The 19,930-nt window shown below is 40.2% G+C and overlaps 3 protein-coding genes across 4 annotated transcripts; 2 read left to right on the forward strand and 1 right to left on the reverse strand.

Moving 5' to 3' along the window:
* The first annotated feature begins 2,022 nt into the window (after positions 1-2,022).
* Positions 2,023-4,376, forward strand: LOC118235566 (ubiquinol-cytochrome-c reductase complex assembly factor 3). 2 transcript variants are annotated; one of them, XM_035433022.1, is made up of 2 exons: positions 2,023-2,339; positions 3,877-4,376. In XM_035433022.1, the coding sequence occupies exons 1-2, from the start codon at positions 2,223-2,225 to the stop codon at positions 4,003-4,005; spliced, it is 246 nt and encodes an 81-aa protein (XP_035288913.1). In that variant the 5' UTR covers positions 2,023-2,222; the 3' UTR covers positions 4,006-4,376. The 2 variants fall into 2 exon arrangements, 1 of the variants encoding a protein (XP_035288913.1); XR_004766883.1 differs by lacking the exon at positions 2,023-2,339 and adding an exon at positions 3,272-3,453 and having other exon boundaries at positions 3,877-4,004.
* A 3,275-nt stretch (positions 4,377-7,651) lies between these two features.
* Positions 7,652-11,002, forward strand: znhit2 (zinc finger, HIT-type containing 2). The gene is made up of 2 exons (XM_035433019.1): positions 7,652-7,975; positions 8,342-11,002. The coding sequence occupies exon 2, from the start codon at positions 8,429-8,431 to the stop codon at positions 10,352-10,354; it is 1,926 nt and encodes a 641-aa protein (XP_035288910.1). The 5' UTR covers positions 7,652-7,975; positions 8,342-8,428; the 3' UTR covers positions 10,355-11,002.
* Positions 10,451-19,816, reverse strand: tm7sf2 (transmembrane 7 superfamily member 2). The gene is made up of 11 exons (XM_035433020.1): positions 19,681-19,816; positions 18,702-18,780; positions 18,226-18,422; positions 16,474-16,528; positions 15,019-15,213; positions 14,488-14,591; positions 13,957-14,076; positions 13,443-13,611; positions 13,232-13,312; positions 12,738-12,860; positions 10,451-12,077 (listed from the first exon to the last, which is right to left on the reverse strand). The coding sequence occupies exons 2-11, from the start codon at positions 18,760-18,762 to the stop codon at positions 11,917-11,919; spliced, it is 1,266 nt and encodes a 421-aa protein (XP_035288911.1). The 5' UTR covers positions 18,763-18,780; positions 19,681-19,816; the 3' UTR covers positions 10,451-11,916.
* Positions 19,817-19,930: the final 114 nt, after the last annotated feature.

Genomic DNA, 19,930 nt, shown 5'->3' on the forward strand with positions numbered 1-19,930 from the left:
CGTAATCAGCTTGCTATATTTGGTAGTCCAGTAGTAGCCTATGCTAAAACAGTTCGCAACTTCGGCTACCAAGCCATTTGACTAGCTAGCTAACCTTAACCGGCAAACATTCAATCTGTCAGACGTGTTTGGCGGCTTGTCAGTCGTGTACATTCCGTAAATGTCTACCTGGGCCATGCTTCAAGCATGTGACAAAGCTACTATAATCCCGATTTTGGGATAAACACTTTTTCAGTTTCACGAAGCGAATTAAGAGTCTCAAGGTTCATTTGCTGAAATCACACACACATAATTTAACGAAATTAACCATCTTGGCATTTAGAAAGGAATATGTTTTTAGCATTTAAGAGACCGACAAGCTAGGCATTTAAGACAGTGGTTCTCAGAATCGGTTCTGGGGGCTCCTTGCGTATATTGGCTTTTCTCCATTGGTTTTGATGATTTACAAGAAAAAAACGATAGCCTAATAATAATTAGAAATTCAACGTAGGCTACATTATTTTTGTCTTCATGCACCAGGTGGAAAACTTGCTGTACAAAGTGCGTTGTCATATTTACACGCCTGCAGATCAGTTATTAAAATACTTGGTAGATTTGTTAATAACCGCTGACAGTGTTAATTTTTATTCGGTAGAAAGTGATTTGCGAACGATCGGTCAGCTAGCGTCACCCAGCAAGTGAACACCACAAACGGCGATGGAGTAGCTAGTAGTAGCAGTTACTGGCTCATTAACTGACTGGCGAAAACCTACGACGATAACTTGCTCGGTTAACAGCAGATCTACCAGACAGTTATACGAAAATTAGCCTAGTCAAATCACCAGTAGCCTACACATCTCCGATTGATTGACCATCAGTGTAGTCAATGTTCTTCCCCTGTGGTTCATATTGCTAATGCGTGAGCTAACCACGGATAGCCTACCTAGCTCACTGGCAAGCTGATATGCTAGTTAAGCATATTCGTTTTGCTGAGAAACATGAATTGAAGATAACTGAACATAGCCTAATTGTATTTTTAATGTCATACATATAACGTGATTACATGACAGTACAGTCACGGATGGAAATTAAACTCCGTAAACATCTGATAATATATTTTAAAACATAACGGCAGACAGTCAGCTAGCCTCGTTCAGGTTGATGGGCTTTTCCGCACCGGACTGTCAATCAAATTGTAAAAATCACAGAGCGGCTTTTAAACTCTGTGGTTTTGGCTCCAACTCCAAAATGGCCGCGCCCGCCATTGAGCTTCAAAACGTATTTTCGGAGACCCACGGAGAGTCAATTGGTGACGTCACAGTAGCTTTGTCCATATTTTTTACAGTCTCTGGTTTACACACGACGTGCACCGCAAATTATGTTCACAGAGAATATACCCTTGCCGAATCTTCAATGTGCATTTCAGATTAAAAGTTGCCTCGGGACAACAGGTGATTCTACCACACGTCACAGTAGCTCTGTTTCGTAAACTGTGCGGGCGACACCTGGTGGATACAAATTCTCACTGGACAATGATTGGAAACGACTGTTTAAACATGGTACTAGCAAGACAATTACGATACAACAGATACATTGCAACTAGCAAGACAATTACGATACAACAGATACATTGTAACATTACTGTTCAAATTTTGCCCTCGTGGAAGAATAAAAAATGACAAGCTAATGCAAACATTGTACAAAGGTTTAACGTTTGTCAAACGTATAATGGATTTAATGTCTCCCAGACAATAATAGTAATAATAATAATAATAATAATAATAATAATAGTAGTAGTAGTAGTAGTAGTAGTAGTAGTGGCAGTAGGAGTAAATACGAAAAAGCGAAATGAGGAAATGAGCAACGTTAAAACTGATACTCTGAAACAGGTGTAATTTCAACCATGGACATACGCTCTATCATTTCAATTTCTCGGATTCGTGCTCACAAGAAGAAATGCCCTGCGGAAGGCCTTGTGACATTTGTGCGCGTGCGCAACATTTGGTCTACGGGCTGTGCAGATAATTTGATCTTGAATACAAATGGATGGGCCATCCCATAAACAACGGAACGTCCTCGTCGATTTATGCTATGTATGCATTAGTGAGTGAAATTCTCGTGACTAAGGTCGCTCATTCTGATAGCAAGGCTGATTTTGATGTAGGCCTAGATACTATGATTTTCTTTCCAGGATCATTTGTTCAGTCACCTTAGTTTCTCCCGGGCTGTGAATATTCTGAGACATGAGTGGCATGAGAACTATTTTGACCACATGGACACTGGTCGGAGTGGTCTGCATAGGGTACGGATTTTGGGCAGTCGTATCGCCGAGCGAAGAAAGGAAGAGAGAGATACTGAAGGTAGTTAGATAGTTATTAAAATACTAAATTGCGAATTTGATATTTTTGCGGAATATGTAACTTGTTTTTTAAATTCGCGACATACATAGCCCTCCTATATATAGACTACAATGAAGAGAAGTAAATGCGCAAGGGTGATAGTACGAGGCTATTTGTTTATATGCGGTCTATGGAACGAGCAAAGCCTAATCGACATTTTTAGGAATTTGGAAATCTTGCCTGGACGGAAATTTTCGGTCCCAAAAAAAGAAGACGTGGTGTTCAGCCTATATTAGTTAAATTATCATGAGCCTACATTCTTTAGTTAATTTAAGAACATTCAGCTTGAATTCAAACAGGGTAGACAATTCGACTGAAATAATTAAAGAAAACTGTATTCACATGCTTTCTTTTAGTATTAAAAGTCTGCTTAAAATCTCGTGATTTTCTATATTTCTTGTGAAAATGCAACCGTGTTATCTTGAACTCCGCAAAATATTAATCTCGTACTGATTTAGAAAGACGAGGGGGTTGTTCTTGATGTATTCATTTCTATTTACTGTCCTTTCATAATTCTTTCCAATTTGCATTTTTAAGAATTTCGTTAGGGTTGTCACATACTTATTTTAACCTCCATGTTGTCCTCGGGGTCAAAAATGACCATTTTCAGCAGTCAAAACCACTTAAATTAAATTTTTTTTTTCAACATGAAATTTGATTACTTTTCCTGGAGTGACCCTATTGTTAGAAAAAAGATAACCAATGCCCTTTTTCATATTTTTATGAAAGTGGTCCACCATCAGGGTTTAAAGATTAAAGATGGTCTGTTTAACCCTGCAGTTATGAAGGCAGAAGTCATAATCAAAGTTAAACACCACACATCTATTACAAATATATATATATATATATATATATATATATATATATATATATATATATATATATATATATATATATATATTATGATATGTGTTTTGTAGAAATACTGTGAAGTATGAACACAGTTATTTACCCATTTATTGATGAGGGATGGTGTATTTCTACATGAAAAATATTGATTTAGATTTTAAAATTCTATGAAGAGGCTTTATCTCATGGGGCCTGATGAGGACCCACTCAACACAACACAGCACAGGTAGAGAGACTGACCTTTTTACATATACAGTTTGTATTCCTGAAACATTTCTGTAATGACAACAACAGCAGAACATCTGAACACGTTTATGTCGTCAGTATTGCATATTGTTTGATTAATAGGGTTTTTTCCCCAAAGATAAGGCTATCTAGAAAAAATGTTAGTAGTTATTGGAAAATTTTATATTATATTTTTTTCTTTTCATGTCAGAAAAACCAAACATTTATTTAGTGTACATTTTGCTCATGCTGCAGACCAAGCACCAGGCTATGCAGGCAGAAACAAGACAACTGTTGGAGACCTTGTAGCCTAGAAAACTGTCTGATTGTTTCATCCTCACCAGTGTGCTCCTGCCATTCTTCTGAGCTGCACTCCGAATTTGCAGAGCTGAAATCTAGATTCATTCTGTGGATTTTTATTCAGAATCTACCCGAGGCCAACCCAGTGAAGATGGAGGAGACGCGGAGGAGGAATACATTGATCATGCAGGCGCTGAAGGAGGCGGCAGAAACTAAAGACAATATCACCCGTGGAACTGGACCTCCAAAATGAGAGCCTTAAAATCATGATAAACGATGAATGTCAAGGCTGCACCTTATTTTCAAGCTGGGTCAAGTCTTAAAAAAGCAGCTTTGTCTCTTTCAGTTACTGAAACAGTAAGTGAATGGAAGTTAAGGCTTTGAAATAAGATCTTCAGTTAAGACTTGTTGAAACAAATCATCTAAATAAAAAAGGTTCACTGACACAGAGATGGCTGTCCTCTGTGATAGAGGAAAGGCCGAGATGAAAAGCAGGGCAGAGACATACTGTACAATGGTGCCTCAGTTTATTTTCTCAGTATTTCTGTCCTTTATACTGTGAGGCATTGAGTGTAAATATGTAGTTTACCTGTAATTAATAAAAATGTACAATTGTCAAATTAACTGTGTTACTAGTTTCCATTAAAATTGTTTATAACTTTACTTATAATCTTTCATACAGTATCTTAAGGAACTGTTTTTTTTTTGTCTTTCGTACTGTATCTTAAGATACACTATATGACTACATGTATCTGGACACCCCTTGGTCTGGGGCTGTTTTTCATGGTTTGGGCTAGGCCCCATATTTCCAGTGAAGGTAAATCTTAATTCTACATCAATCACACTTTAGATTATTCTTTGCTTCCATTAAACAGTTTGGGGAAGGCCCTTTACTTTTTCAGCATGGCAATGTCCCTGGGCACTCAGTGAGGTCCATATAGAAATGGTTTTGTTGAGAGTGGTGTGGAAGATCTTGACTGGCCTCCACAGAGCCCTGACCTCAACCCCATCCAACACCTGTGAGATCAACTGAAAAGCCACCTGCGAGCCAGACTGTTTTGTTCTGTTTTTTTCTGTGCTTGGTTCTAATGGTTTCTTTTGCCGTTAATAAATGAAGGCGATATGTGGAGTTAGTTAGCTGCCAAAACGTTTCGTAATTGTAAATTGAGTTTTGCAAATGTAAATCAAGTTGCAAATGTAAAATCAAAACCTGTGACTAATTAATTGAAATGTAAATGTAAAACCTGATTTGTGATTAGTCTGTACGTTTCATGTGATTTATGCATACGAGGAGCTCATTATACGTGTATCCAATTAAGGAAACATTGGGTAGCATTACTTATACTATGCAGCTAACTAACTGCATAGTATAAAAGTACGTTCCTCTCTGTTACAAATTATTCGGTATTTACAAACAAGCAGTATTCATTACAAAGTTAACATTGTGGAACTACAGTACATAAACAAGCACCATCGTCAAATTACTGTAGTTGCACTTATTTCCGGTACGGGAGGAAATAGTAGAGATAGTTACTTTTTTGAGACTTTTTTGTTTCCCCGTCGTCACAATTTGGAGAGTTCCGGTTAAAATGTCACGCCTGTTCAGTCCTTTTGGCGTAAGACAACCACTCTTCAAAATTTTGTTTCGTATTTCCGGTGAAGAAGGTCAAATGCACATGAAAGCATGAAGCTAGTTGGTAAGTTATGAGTTTGTTTGAAATTTTACTAAAATTTCATTCTAGATACGTCCAAGCTGCAAACAAGAAAAATATATCGGTACCTTCCTTCACAATATCACTTCGCTGGGCTTGCTGAAAGGACTGTTTTTAAAATACTTGGAAGAGGCTATGAATTAAATAGGCTACTCAGAACTCTTGCATTATCAAGATTTCAGACGTAGATGATACACTGACAATGACAGCACCATCCGGACAAACGTCTGCATCACCTTCAGCCACACAATCTCCTTCTCTCGGTCGTAAGTTCGGGGACTGCTGGGGTTGTCGGATCCTCTCCGGTAGTGGTTTGCTCATATCTGCAGGATATGTATACTATGCCGCCCGAAGAGGGATGCGCCAAGCGGGACCAACCAGTATCGGAACTGTCTTTCAGATCGCATTTGCTGCTAGTAAGTGCTCCGTCTGAAATAATTTATCTAGGTAGTTAACGTTAAGCCTGCGTAAAGCATATGCTAGCTCGAACTAGCTAACAACGAATGTGATTCACACAGCTTGCGAGTTGCCGCTAATATTACATTATATTTAGTATTTAACTGAGACTTAACCGGAGCATAATTACTTTAGAACAAGGGTACAACAACGGCACCTGAGCAGGGAATCTAATCCACAACAAAATTTTTTAAAATGTGTTTTCTTCCCAATCAGGATCAAAATATGTAAAAGGCTAGCTGCATTTGGCCCCAGGAAGCACCAGCTGAATTGCTCTGGTCTAACTTCTTGTCTGTTGTTGTACAAAAGAAGTAATTATTTTGTTCACTCAAATATATTGCTGTAAGAGTTCATTTTAATGTGCTCCCTTGCATTGAGTGAAATTTGCATGGATTGATGTGCCTTCTTTTGACATGTACTGAAGTGCTGTGATTAAAACACTTCAATAACTAACTGTAGAACTCCCTTTCCACGGTGACAGGTCTGGCTGCTTGGGCAGTTGTGGTGATTGCAGACCCCGTAGGCAAAGCCAAAGGGAAGGAGTGATGACTGTGCTACACCAAAAAGAACCCCCTGAACTGACTTGCTTATATCACCCCCCTGTCAAAAAGGAGAGCACCTGTACAAACAATCCTACGTACTGACCTCCAACATCCTGCCTCTCTCCTTGAGACTCATCTCATCAATACATTTTAATCACTTGTAACATGTGGTCAGCCACCATGTAAAGATGAATGAAACATTCAATGTACTGAGTGATTTGTGATGAGCCATAACCTTCATCATGGGGGGGGGGGGGGGTGTATTCAGACCTCCCAGCATGCAGAGGGTGAATGATCTGTTTGAATTGTGTTTTCATACAACCAGAACTCCAGCTTCTCAGACTGAAACTAGTTATTTACTAGTGGCCCTTACAGTTGATTAAAACTCAACCCACATCTTGTTAAGACCCAGAAATTAATTGCTGTCCCCTGTAGGGGACATACGTCTGAAATATCCTCGATTTCCTCATAAATCCTGAGATAAGGACATTAAGCTGAAAACAACTCACTCAGTAGTTATGTCCTCCTGAGACCTGGCTGAAAAAAAGTTTAAGCATTTACATTTTTGACATAAAACAAATGTCTTGAGTGACAAAAACACATTTCAGTGACCATATTTTCTAATGTATTATTTCTTTGAATGTAATGCCACACTCATGGGGCACAAATAAAATTCATTTTAGGTGCATAGAATTTTCAGGCTCTGGGTTAATATGGAACGTTTTCAACTGAACTATTCTTTTTGCCGTTTCTGGTGACAAGAAGCTGAACTTGCATATCTCTTTACACATAGACACTGGTGTTCACAGGAATATCCTCTACTCTGCTCTCCCAATTTTATGCATATCTTGTGCATCAAACACGTGGACATATTCTAGTACTGCCAACACCAATTTGACGTGTAGGATCTTATCCTTCACCACAACATTAGGTCCAAAAACCTACTGTAAATGGAGGATAGAAAAAAATGCCTGCAATTCCTGCTGACATTCTCTACCAACCTCTCAATGTCTTAAGTTGAACAACTATCGTTGTACATTATTTTAAACTAACACATTTATGTAGAAAAATGCGTGCGTTTTTTCTCTCTGACATGTATCATAAAGAGCCAATATTTGGATACAAACTGACAGGCTGTATTATTTGACGTGCACGTCGTGGGTTATTTTTTACATTTTTTTTTTTTGGCTGAATGCGGTTGTCGACTCGTCAACGTTCCAATTACGTCATTTTCCAGCGACAGCCACCGAAACACGAGTGCAGTAGCATCGATAATTGCGCTCTAATTTGATTACATGGATAAAAGTATTGCATTTATGGGAAAATGTATTTTTGACAACTGTGTATGGTTTACAATGCGTATGTTCACGTAACAATTTCACGTTGTTACCGTGCAAGGCATGCAAACCTCAACTAAATTTGGTTTAGGTTTTTAGCCGGCACGAAGCATGTCTACATGCAATTCAGTTGACAAGTTAATGACAGCAATTTAATCACTGATGAGGCAAACAAGGTAAGCTAGCACAAATCGTGTGTTTGCTAACGCACATTTAGCTAATGCTACGCGTGCTCATAACTGTAGATTTAGCTTGTCGTTTACTTGCAAACGTATTTCATATGGCTAAAATGTAACATTTAGACGAAGCCATTTGTTATTGACTGGTATTTGTCGTGTGTGAAACCACTATTGTGTGTGTGTAATGAAGCTAGACCTATTTGATAGCCATGTTATTAATTTAGAATTTGTGTTTTAAAAGTAGTACATATGTTACAATTACATACAGCCATCCTTTTCATTTTGTTGTGTATTTATCCCAATTTATTTAGATATGAGGGCTCACCACTAACATATTTTCTCACTTCTGTTCCTCTGATAAAGGAAGCACTGTTGAGACGCACTGCCCCAGTTGCATTTGCATTGCTGCAATCATTTGGCTGAATCGCCTTGGGAAACAATCAGTGCATCATGAACCCAATACTGAGACAGAAAATCCCGGCATGTGTGAGGACACTCTTGACTGACATTAGACCAAGAGATGAACAGCACTGTCACAATGAAGAAAATGACGATATTGAAACGCTGTCTGTAGATGGGATTAAACTGCCTGGGAGAGGAGATGCAGACTCTGGAGAACTCCTAACCCCAGCTGGAATGAGAGAGAAGAGCAAAGAGAGCGACATGGGTTTGAGAAAAGGCAGTGTATGTGGATTGTGCTTATCCAAACGTCCTTCCTACACCTGCCCACGATGCAATGTGCCATATTGTGACTTGGCTTGCTATCGTAGTTCAGCCCATTCCATTTGCTCTGAAGAGTTCTACAAGGAGTCTGTGATTCAGGAGCTGAGGGGGATGGGGGAAACAGAGGAGGAAGGGAAAAGGAGGATGCAGGAAATTCTGGTGAGGCTCAGCAAGGAGGGGGAGAGAAAAGGAGGGACAACAGAGGTGTTTCAACAGAAAGAGGAGGAGGGGGAAGAGGATGGGGCTTTGGAAAATGGAGAAATTTTGGTTCTGCTTTCTAGATTGGCAGAGATCCAGTCATCTGGAGAAGGAGACACAAGGGAGATACAAGACATATTAACAAAACTCAAGGAGATCGGAGGGACGGAGGAAGAGAGGGGGCAGATAGATGAGACTGTAGCAAGTCACAGAGACAATGAAGAGCTGGAGGAAGAGGAGGAACAGGACTTAGCACAGCGATTTTCAGGGCTTGATATTGAAAGTCTGTCAGAAGAGCAGCTGTGGGGACTTTTGCCACAGCAGGACAAGGAGAGGTTTGAAGGGCTTGTAAAGGGAGGAGCAATAGGAGGGCTGGTGCCCCTGTGGAGCCCCTGGTGGGAGAGGCACGAGGGAGGAGAAGGTGCACTGGTAGAGCTGTTGGAGGGAGACAGTGAAGAGGGAGAGGGTTTGAGCAGGTCAGGAGAGGTAGTGAAAACTGAGGGTAAGGAGAAAGGAAAAAAGGGAGTTTCAAGAGAGAGGGACAAGAAAAGGGTAAGAGAAGTAGAAGAAGAAGTGGGGCATGCACATGGTAAAGGTGAGAAGGGGAAATTGGGAGGGAACGGAAATGAAAGCATTGTGGTACATGGGAATGAGGAAGATGGGAGCACAGCGGGAGAGGGAAAGGGAACAGGACCATGTGAAAAAGATACATTACAGACACAGCAGGGACACCAGAAGAGGACGAACTCACCAAGGACAGGGAGCAAGCGCAAAAGTCCAAGCTGTTTGGTACCTCAGGTGAATAAAAAGATCCCGCCCCTCAACACCCTCTCGCCACAGGTCTCCCCATTGGTGCGATACAGCCTGGTGAACGTGCTGTACGGCTACGCCGCTTCCCTTTCCCTCTTCAATGGGGACCTCTCAGAACCGGACCTGATACAGGAGTTCTGTCAGGTGGTGCTGATTATGTCAGAGTCTCTGAGCTCCAACAGGGTTTTCAGCTCCTTGCAGGAAGCCATTGAAATGAGCACCAGATCGGCGATGGAGAGCGGGTGTTTTACCCCGGGAGACCTAGGTGCCCAGGCCAGAGCTGTAGAAGCAGTAGCCCACATTCTGTCTGGGAAGAGTAAGCAGGATACAGTGGGATACACACTGGCGGCCCTGTCCCAACTTCAGGCGGTTTTAAGCCAGGCCCGGGTGGCCCTGCCCAAGGAGGGTGAAGGAAGAGAATTGAGGCGGAAATATTTTTTGGCGGGGAAGAAATGTGAGTTCTTGCAGTCTTGGGTAAAAGACAATGGTCCAGCAGTGAGACTGTTAGCTGGGCATGTATGGACGGAGCACATGAAGATGGAGAAGGAGAGGAAGTGTTTAGATGAAGAGAAGAAAGTAGTAGAGGAAAGCTGGAAGAAAGGGAGAGGAAGAGGGGAAGGGAAATTGATTGAAGAGATGGACTGAGCATTGTTGTTAAGCACAGGTTGTTTCTTTACAAGGCTGTAGAACACTGAATCTGTAAAAGAAAGTGTGTGAGTCTATTAAAAAAAAAGCATTGCATTTAAATTGGCCATTTTATTTCATGTACGTTCTTGCTCAAGTCAAAGTCCCCTTTAGATTTAAACATTTTGAGTATGCATGTATTTCCATATCTCAGATCAATGTTTTAACATAAAAAATGTAATTTACACGTGTCCAAAAAGACAATACATTAAAATTCAAACAGTGACCAGGTAGCAAAAGATCTCCTGGCAAATATCCACAGGAAAATGACAATCAGTGCATTGTTTTCAAATGATGTCAAGGCAACATGACCAAATGTATGTATCTACCATGCATTCTTCATAGTCCTGGGGGCTCACTTCTAAAAACGTTCTTGGATTTAAAATTAAATGTAATATTAATACCATTTCCCAAGTTGTGCTTACGCTTGCTTTACAGAAACAAATTGGGAAAAAAAGTTGCGTAGGATAGTTTGTTAAATTTGTCTGTGTCTTACGTATCCGTGATAAAACTCAATTGAACTTCAATTTGAACTCCAATAATGTGAGTGCTGCCACGATTGAATAATAATTTTCTCATGCAGCACGCAATAAAATATCTTGGATAAAACACCTGGGATTTATCATTATTTTTTGCAGGCTTCATGGTTGAAATTGATTATCTATTAAATGTTACTCTTAAAATGCGCGCACAGCCCACTTTAGGGATTCATTGTACCACCCTGAAATGCGCAGTTCCTGCACAGAACCAGCAGGTAATTAACTTACGTCTAGTGTATACTTTATGTAGGGATAGAATCATGTCCACATCAAAGTGGGATTTTATAAGTAACTACATAGTCATGGTTTTCTGCATAAGCCACTATTTAAGAATTACAAACGAGGCCCTTGGTGCTTTAAAGGCTGGGGTATATCTAAAAACATGAAAGTGTGTATATTTATACAAAAAGTCCTAAAGCATTTTGTTTATACTGTCCAAGGCTACTTTTCATCCCCAGAACTGGCATTAATTGTACTAAATTGATCCTTTTGACTCATTCAGTTCAAGATATTTTTTAATCTGAGGAAAGGCACAGAGCAATAATGGTCAGTGAGTCATAGTTTGCACTGGTTCAGTTCAGTCGATGCAAAATAAGTTTTGAGAATGCCATATATATTGGAACAGGGTATTGCTTGGTTGGAGGTTTTTACCAGCCTAGAACATGAGAGGGATGTTGGCTAGCACAGTCACTGAAGTTGCGGTCACCTGTTGGTGTGCATTAATGCCCATCGGTACGCTGCAATAATTCAAGTAAAGCACTCGTCCTTTATAATACAACCCTTCTGCGAACCTTTGACAACTTTTCATTTCTCAACCTTTGCCTTAAAATCATGATTTGCGGGAGCTAATGAATAATCCAAGCAACAGCACAAAGTGAATCCCTGCGCTATGATTCAGTCCAGTCAGGCTCAACACATGTACAAAAATGCTGCCTGTCCACGTGGATGAGGAGTTTGTGAGCCAAGCATCGGCCCCTTTCTGGCTCAGTAGATATAGGGGATGATCCTGTAGGGCACCCTCCGGCAGTAGGTGTCCCAGGCCAGCCCGTATTTGCGCCTGCACTGCTTCTCGTCCCGAGCCTCCCGGTGAATCAGCAGGACGGTGAAATAGATAATATAGAAATAGGGCAGAAGGTGGGACACGCCTGCAAAAAAAAAAAGGAAGAGGGTCAACAACTTGCTCACACAAAACAACACCGTGTACAAGAACTTAAGCGTTACACACCCATATTATACAAGCAAGCAAGCCAGGTCCAAGGGATTGCCCAAATATATGATTAGAGTCTTATTTGTGGATGTAAACTACGGTGTTGTGAAAAAGATTTCCTGATTTCCTCTATTATTGCATATTTGTCACACTGAAGTGTTTCAGATCTTTAAACTAAATGTAATATTTAGACAAAGGAAAAGTTATCAAACACCCATATCTCCCATTTGAGAAGGAATTGCTCCCTTAGTTACTCAATCAACCAATTAACCAAATATAATTGATAATTATATACAGCTGATTGAACGCAGTCAGGCTTGATTGCAGCCAGCCCTGTTGAATCTAAACCTCACTCATATTGAACTTGAAGTAGTCACCACAAGCACTTCTACAAGCACACTATGCCACGATCAAAGGATCAAAGGAAATTCCAGGAGAGAAACGTTGTTGAAATATATCAGCAAAATCAGACAATATTACATTTTGTCTAAAGATCTGAAACCATTCAGTGTGACAAATATGCAGTAATAGAGAAATCAGTAAGGGAGCAAATACTCTTTCTCTTTCTTGTACATTGGTTTTCCTTTTCTTCACTTACCGCAGGGTAGGGACCAAGCAGTGGCCATGAGCAGGTCCCCAAGGTAATTAGGGTGACGGACGAGTCCCCACCAGCCAGACACTAAGAGGCGTTTCCCTGTTGCTGTGGCAATGGTTTCCAGGCCTAAAAGAGGGAGGGAGATTGTAGTAAAAGTTGTGTTTAGTGAAACTACATCAAGGGGATTAAATATTAAATGTCATTATGAGTGATTGAGCAATATCTCTGCCCATCTGTTCTCTTTTATGAACAATATTGGTTCTTACTGTATAGGTTGTATATGTGTATTATTGTGCATTCTTAGAATATGTCAGAACTTGTGCAATGGCTGTTAGCTTTAACAATGCACCTGAAATGAAGTGGTGGGGGGACAAATAAAACAAGCGTAGGATGTATAAGGGTGGTGGAAGACCAATAATGGACAAAACTGAACTAAAAGTAATGAGTGATAAAAACTTAAGGAATAACCAGGTGCAAAATAAGTGTAGACCACTGACCTGCTACACTGGGATGAGTGGGGTCCCGTCGAAACTGGTTCTTTTGGGAATTTGACCTACGGAAGATATAATACCCCATACCTAGAGAGTGGAGTGGGAAAGGGTTAAAACTACAGGCAACAATCAAATGCTGGATACACGGACCAGAACCCAGTTGGAATAAAAATACTGATCATAACTGATTGTACTGTTAGTCTGCCTCTTATTTTACCATTAAGTGCGATGATAGCGATGCCTCCGATGGCACTCAGTGATTGCGGGTGTATGACCAGGAAGATGGCCTGCAGGCTGTAGGTGAATGGAACCCAGGCCATGTCCCCGAACACGAGCATGAACCCAAAGCCGTCGTGCACGATGTCCATGGTGGTCAGCACAGCCTCCTGCAATACAACAAGATGGAAAGCTAGTGTGCAATCTTGTGCATTTTCACAACTGTACTTTCATATTTATTGATTCACAACAGTTGCTCCAAAAGTCAATAAGCACTTGAAAATGAATTCCTGGCAATAATGTAAATTTCAAGCATGCACACTTCCTTACTGTTTAAAATGAGTTTTTAATGACTTTCTTTCAAATACACCTCTCAGCCCACTCGGTTTTTGACTTTCAATCCATCACTTTAAACATTCTCAAAATACATCCGACATGATGTAACAAACACATACTTAACATGTTCGTGGTCACCCCCCCCCCCCCCCCCCCGTCCCCATTCTGTTCCAGCTCACCTCGTTCCATAATGCATCCATCACATAAAGCAGCTGGAAGACGTTGACCAATAGCATGGCGAAGGAGGGGGATTCTCGTAACTCGACCTCCTTCATCAACATCGCCAGATTAATCACAACCTGAAAGGCGGACGAGTAAAGGATCAGAATCTTTAAATATTTATGTGTAAGCTTTTTATACAAAACCCAAATAACATTAAATCAATATAAGTGTTATGAACAGAAAACACGCCTTTTCAGACAATACAGGATATGGTAACAGAACAGTATTTTGGTCAGTCAGTAGGGGGCAGTGTCCTGCCAAATCTCCTAACACGGGATTCCCAAACCCCTGGGTATCCTGGTTTTCCTTCCAATCAGTGGCAAACCCAGAATTTTAACAGGCTGTTATTTTTTCTTTATTTTTTCAAAGGGGGGGCTACATGATTGGTGGACGGAGTGAGTTTATGTACTTCTGCGAGGCATTTTAGACTTTTATAAAAAATATTCTATACAGTCCAATGGTGTTTTCCTCTGTACAGCTGTACTTACCCAACCCATCAGACCAGGCCGAAGCTCACAGAAGTATTTGAGATCAAAACGTCCAATTCGTGGGTTAAGTTCACGCCCCATGAAGAAATCATAGAGGGGGTTACCTGAAAGAGATAAAACCATATAGACACAAACAAACTGTTGATTGCAATGAACCATTACAGTATTGTATTAATACATTTCACTTATTTTATAATTTGTATTATTGTATCATTTTCATAATACTACTAAAATAACAAATTAGTAGCATATAGCAGATGTAATAACCTTAAAACAACCCCTCTGTGATTCATAAACTGAGAGATCTCGGCAGTACTGTGTATGTAGTGCAAAGACAGACATGACAGACGTCTATTTTCCATTACAGTCAGTTGAAAGCGAGGCCATCCAAAGAAGAGTTCATTGAATCAGTGATCTGGTGAAATGCCTTGCTGTAACATACAGACTTGAAAATGGCCCAAATGTTCCTGAACTGACTGAATGGAAATGGGATTGACCTTAAAACCAGATTCTCAATCTGGTCTTCCTCACCTGTATTTCCCCCCAAGGAAAGGGCTTGGTATGGTGCCCAAAATGAGCGGAGGTAGAGGTAGAGGGACAGCAGGAATGACATGCCCATTGAGCATACTGCCAAGGGAAACAACAACTCGAATAGGTATCCAAGGGGCATCCCCAGCCACAGTGTCAGTCCCAGCAATATGGCACTTATACAGAAAGAGTGGAACCCTAGAGAAGGTGAGAGAAACAGAGATAAAGAGAAATACAGAAGACATGACACTTACGGCAATACTGTTAGAGTAGAATATACTTTAATGTAATAGTAATACACCGATCAGCCACAACATTAAAACCACCTGCATTTTTCTGATTTAATATTTTATTTTCTCTGTTTGTAATCAAACAATTCACATGTGGTCAAAGTGCAGACTCAGAGATTTCATTAAAGGGTATTCTTATACATTTTGGTTTCACCATGTAGTAATTACAGCACTTTTTATACGTAGTCCCCCATTTCAGTGTTTTAGACAAATTAACATAATGTCAAATAAAAGAGTCATGTTTTGTATTTGGTTGCATATCCTTTGCATGCCATGACTCCCTGATGTCTGTGACCTATCAATATAATCAGAGTCTGGACATCTTATTGTCAAGCGATACAAAAACTCTTTGCATTTGAATGGATCTCTATGGGAATTGCGGGGTGGGACTAGATTCAGCTGTAAATTATGCTGATACAGTATGGAACACATTTGTTGGCTAAATGGCTTTAAGTCACCAAGGGTCAAAGGTATCAAATTAACCTCAACCACCGTACTGCTGCCAGATATGCAGTAGATACTACAAGCATTGTTTCTCCTGAATATTTTTTTCATAGAGTTCAACAGGAAAATTAATCAGGAGAAACAATGCTTGTAGTATCTACTGCATATCTGGCAGCAGCATGGTGGTTTGAGGCTCATTTGACACGTTGGACCCTTGATCAAAAAGCTAGAATCAAGACTCGATACGGAAAGCTCTCGCATACATGCACCAAAGAAGGAACCAAACACATCGGACTAATTAGAAACACCTGTGAAGCCATTTGTCCCAAACATTATGGGGCCCTGAAATGTGGGGACAATGTGTGAACAGTGCTGTACTGTTTACATGGTGAAGCCAAAATGTATAAGAATACCCTTTAATAAAATCTGAGAATGTGCACATTAACCACAAGTGAATTGTTTGATTACAACTCTAAAATTGTGGAGTTCAGCATCTACTCTAATCTAGAAAAAATATGTCTTTGTCCAAACATTATGGAGCTCACTGTATATAGCTTCATAATTACTCAAGCTTCCTTAATTATATTGCCTTTGTTTATATTTAGAACTTATCGTAAAAGCACTAAGTGATGGATTTTTTTCTGTAATGCCAGTTAAAGTATCTTCTCATCAGATTGTTTCTTTCAAACAGATGACCATATTTTGTTCAGACATTCATTCTTACCATTGATAGGGTACTTCAGTCTGGATCCATCCCGCAACACCATCCCCTCAGCCACCTGCCAGTGGACACGTCACAGGTAACAACAGTAATAATAATAAAATAATAATAATAATCCTCATCATCATCATATTAATAATAATGTTACTTGTTTAATGCTTTTCCCTTGCTTATTGTGCGTACAAAATAAAAGACATAACGAAATAATTGCAATCAATACAATGATACAATTCAAATTCATAAACAAACAATTATCAATTACCTCACACACAGCCATATAGGAATGAATGCAACAATCTACAATAAAGTGAAATCAAGACATGCTCTACAAGCATGTGAACACCGTGTGACTACGGTAGGACAAGTTTCCTTTGGTCATGATGACTTTTTGGAAAGATGAATGGAGTAGAGTAGAGTCAATACATTGGCGCAGATAAAAAAAATATAAGGCTGAGGCATTCGACCCGGTGGTGAACCGCGTTGGTCTCGGCTGCACCGGCTGGTGGAGAGAGCACACGTGGGTGGTTTTAACTAATCATTCCAGGTGCTTAAAGGTGTGTTGCTCTCCACAGTTTGGGGCCGAGACCGAGAGCATACACCGGGAGAACGAGGTTTGAGTTTCATTTAACTTAGTTTCAGTTTTTCTTTGAACGTGACGGAGAAAGTAAACCGCCACTGAAAAGTAGAAGGAGCTGGTCCGGTGGGAAGTGGGCCAGCTACGAGCGGCGCACTGAAAAGTTGTCACTCTGTTTTACTTTCTTTTGTCTTTCTTATTTTAGTTTGTTGTTTTAGTTTATTGTTTTCGCCCGGAACCCGTGTGGGGGTTAGGGTGAAGATGTTTGTTTATTTCATTGTTCTTGTTTGTGTGGGTGCGCTCTCTCGCTCTTTCGATGCGGCAACCAACAGTGTTTCCCAGAACTGCCACATCTCCCTCCCAGGGGTGTCACGCTGGCATGTGACAAAGACATAGATACCAATTAGTAGTCTCTTGCACAGAGCTCTATTTTGCAAATTAAGACCACACAGGCCATATGGAAGCAGACAAGGAAGAGAGCACTGCTTTCCACAACTATTGAGGAAAAGGGCGGGTCACACGTGTTTTAGTTGTAGCAGAACAGGTCTCCCTAGGTCGCATGACCTTATAGGCTAGACCAGGGTGTGGTAGTGAAATAGCTTATTAATGTAGTCAAGGGCAGAACTGTGGAGAGCCTTATATGTGAGGGTGAGGACCTTTATGTAAATTCTGTACTGCATGGGAAGTCAGTGGAGGTTTAAGGAAAAAGGGTAATATGGTCCTTATTGGAGGACTCTGGCAGCTGAATTTTGGACTACTCGTAGCTGTAAAGGGAATCTGGAAGGAGCTCCCACAAGCAAAGCACTACAGTAATCAAGGCGAGATGTTACTAAAGCATGGACTAGTTTCTCAACATCTGTAGGTATGCATGATCACCCAGGGACACTATGTGGTACACATACCTCAGCATATCAATGTAAAAACCAAAAAAAAAACAAAAAAAACATATTTGTAGCACAGATTCATACCAAAACCAGCATGCACAGCGCAATTCATCATGTTGAAGAGTTTCATGTCTCCTGGGAGCATTTTTGAATTATATAAACAGGAAGAAACCAATCAACACTTATCTGCAAATAATTCCTTCAGTATAAACTGACTTTAAGCAGGCTTTTCAGAAAACCTTTTCTACAGCAGCAAACAACTTTTAAGTGGTTATTTAAAAAAATATTGTCTCTCACCTTTCCCATGGGTAACATATAGAGAAAGCTCTGGAGGGCCAGCCATCCAAGCAGCAGCATGGGGGCCACGGGGTCCCAGAGCTGGGATGTGGGGGGCAGGGGAGGGGGCCACTGGAGCAGGCTTGCCCCCGGGGAGCGACATACACTCAGCAGGTAAAGCACAGTCAGCGGCAGCAGGACAGGGATGCATGTGGCACCTGCAGAAGTTCAGATGAAGTGTGGGAAAAAATGGATGAGAGGAAAAGATTCATTATAACAGAAAAGAAAAATGGAGAAATTAAGAAAAGGGTGGGAAAGATAGATAAAATGTCAATAATACTGATCTCTTTGAAATTGGACAACATGGACTTGGATATACGCAAGACAGTCAAACATTCTATTTTTAAAAATTTCCTTCCCTATCTAACCCTCAAAAACACAAACACACAGATGCACAAACCCACACGCACGCACACACACACACACACTCCTCGTACCCAAGGTCCCTCCAAATTCCCTCTCCGTTGTGTGCCTGGATCTTTGTTTATCCAGCTTCATCTCTGTGTTTCGTGAAGGCTAAAGAAACAGAACAGGTGGGGAGGAGAATGAGTGCATAGACGCAGAATTCAATGAGTTACATTTCGTTCGCTACTTTTTTCTTTGTTTAATTGTAGTATAAAACATTGTACAGTATGGCGGTACGATAACGTCAAAATAAAAACAGAATCACATTCACAACCTGCTATAATACAGGCAAGACTGTTCTGTCTTGAGAGATACTGTGCATAAATCCCATGATTACATACTGTTTTATAATACCCCTGTTAACATATACTCATCTCAACATTACCATAAAAAAATCAACACTTTTAAATAAAATCCCAATATTTATATATTAGTCTGCACAAAGGTCAGGCTAGAGTACACTGACCCTAGAATAAAGTTTTTCGAGAGTGACGCTATCGTATTTAAATGTTGGAACAATTGAATGACATTCAGGTTTTCTAGTCATGAAAGAATAACACCAAACGAGTGGACCTTGAAATATCTAATTCTGTAATTTTCCACTTACAATTGAAAACTCAAAGAGTATATTAAGATCCAGAATTATACTCAAAACAATGTTAAACGCAAAATAGTATGCTTTGTTTAATAACGTCTAAATACGATAATATGCAGTACAATAGACAATACAAAAACAATTCCAAATTCCTGTAACAGCCAATGAACATAAAATCTTTAACTATCGCGAAAATATAAAAAGCATTTATTATACACATATATGTTGGAGTTATCTATGTCTGAATATATATTCAGAAATATTTAATATCCCAACACCGTCGCTCACAGGAATAAATCATTTAAATAAAATGCAGTGATTTCAAACGTGTCTATAGCAAGCGTGAATATATATTACACGTTCCTAAATTTTGAAGAAAATGTTTAAGATCATTTCCTGATGCACCATATACTTACCAGCACGAAATTACTCAAGCATCCACTCCATCTGAAACACGAAACCCTGGTAACACTGAAAAGCTGTAACACGCGTGCGCAGTACCGCCCCACATGCCTGGTCCGCCGTCATATAACATCGTTGAACCAATAGGTTCAGGACACTGCCATGTTCTGACTGTGGAGAGGGGAATCTCGGACCAATAAAGCTGATGGCACGTGCTGAGCTTGGTTACTATTGCGCGGTGGCTCTGTGACAAGTAGAGTGACG

Source organism: Anguilla anguilla, chromosome 9, assembly GCF_013347855.1.
Source record: "Anguilla anguilla isolate fAngAng1 chromosome 9, fAngAng1.pri, whole genome shotgun sequence".
Taxonomy (NCBI): domain Eukaryota; kingdom Metazoa; phylum Chordata; class Actinopteri; order Anguilliformes; family Anguillidae; genus Anguilla; species Anguilla anguilla.

What these genes read in the sequence shown, in the direction of transcription:
- tm7sf2 (XM_035433020.1), bottom strand. Translation starts at nt 18,762, where the DNA reads ATGAAGCTGGATAAACAAAGATCCAGGCACACAACGGAGAGGGAATTT. An exon ending in ATATGTTACCCATGGGAAAG is followed by an intron (nt 16,529 to 18,225) that starts GTGAGAGACAAT and finishes GTCCACTGGCAG; the next exon opens with GTGGCTGAGGGGATGGTGTT. An exon ending in ACTGAAGTACCCTATCAATG is followed by an intron (nt 15,214 to 16,473) that starts GTAAGAATGAAT and finishes CACCTTCTCTAG; the next exon opens with GGTTCCACTCTTTCTGTATA.
- LOC118235566 (XM_035433022.1), top strand. Translation starts at nt 2,223, where the DNA reads ATGAGTGGCATGAGAACTATTTTGACCACATGGACACTGGTCGGAGTG. An exon ending in GGAAGAGAGAGATACTGAAG is followed by an intron (nt 2,340 to 3,876) that starts GTAGTTAGATAG and finishes ATTTTTATTCAG; the next exon opens with AATCTACCCGAGGCCAACCC.
- znhit2 (XM_035433019.1), top strand. Translation starts at nt 8,429, where the DNA reads ATGAACCCAATACTGAGACAGAAAATCCCGGCATGTGTGAGGACACTC.